Here is a 443-nt window from a genome sequence, read left to right on the forward strand (position 1 = left end):
AACAGAGATTTCGGGCGTTTAGTGGAATGCTAAAATAGGAAAGCATCTTAAACCGTACTTAGTAGCCTATCTATAAATGCAAAATATTTCAACTTTGCTGCTGCAGGAATAGCATCCACCGAATCTGCTAAATGCTTCTGCGCTGCTAAATATGCATTAACCCTTCGATGAGCAGTAACAAGCGTGACTACAAAGCATCTTTAGAGTATGGAAAATATTTTAGGGTGGCTTGGTTTTTTTTTTTTTTTTTTAGAATTATATCTGAAGGATGTTTAATTGGGGGTTTTGGGCACTTTTTTAGACAATCATTTGGCACTTGGAGATTGAGGTTCTTAGGCACAATGCGACAAGGTGAGTTTGGCCAGTCCTTCACCGTGCATCCTGTAGAGCAGCTGGAACTCTGCAGGCAGCTGGTGGGACTCCTGCCACTTGGTCGTGCATTT

The 443-nt window shown here is 41.5% G+C and overlaps 1 protein-coding gene across 1 annotated transcript in view; it reads right to left on the minus strand.

Moving 5' to 3' along the window:
• Positions 1-332: 332 nt before the first annotated feature.
• Positions 333-443, minus strand: part of ST8SIA3 (ST8 alpha-N-acetyl-neuraminide alpha-2,8-sialyltransferase 3) — a gene marked incomplete at its 5' end in the record, with an annotated part of 2,204 nt that continues 2,093 nt past the window's right edge. The window contains one exon of the mRNA XM_010157247.1: positions 333-443. This exon is cut by the window's right edge and continues 163 nt beyond it. Coding sequence (XP_010155549.1) covers positions 333-443 — 111 coding nt within the window.

This window comes from Eurypyga helias, unplaced genomic scaffold (genome assembly GCF_000690775.1).
Source record: "Eurypyga helias isolate BGI_N326 unplaced genomic scaffold, ASM69077v1 scaffold29528, whole genome shotgun sequence".
NCBI classification, from domain to species: domain Eukaryota; kingdom Metazoa; phylum Chordata; class Aves; order Eurypygiformes; family Eurypygidae; genus Eurypyga; species Eurypyga helias.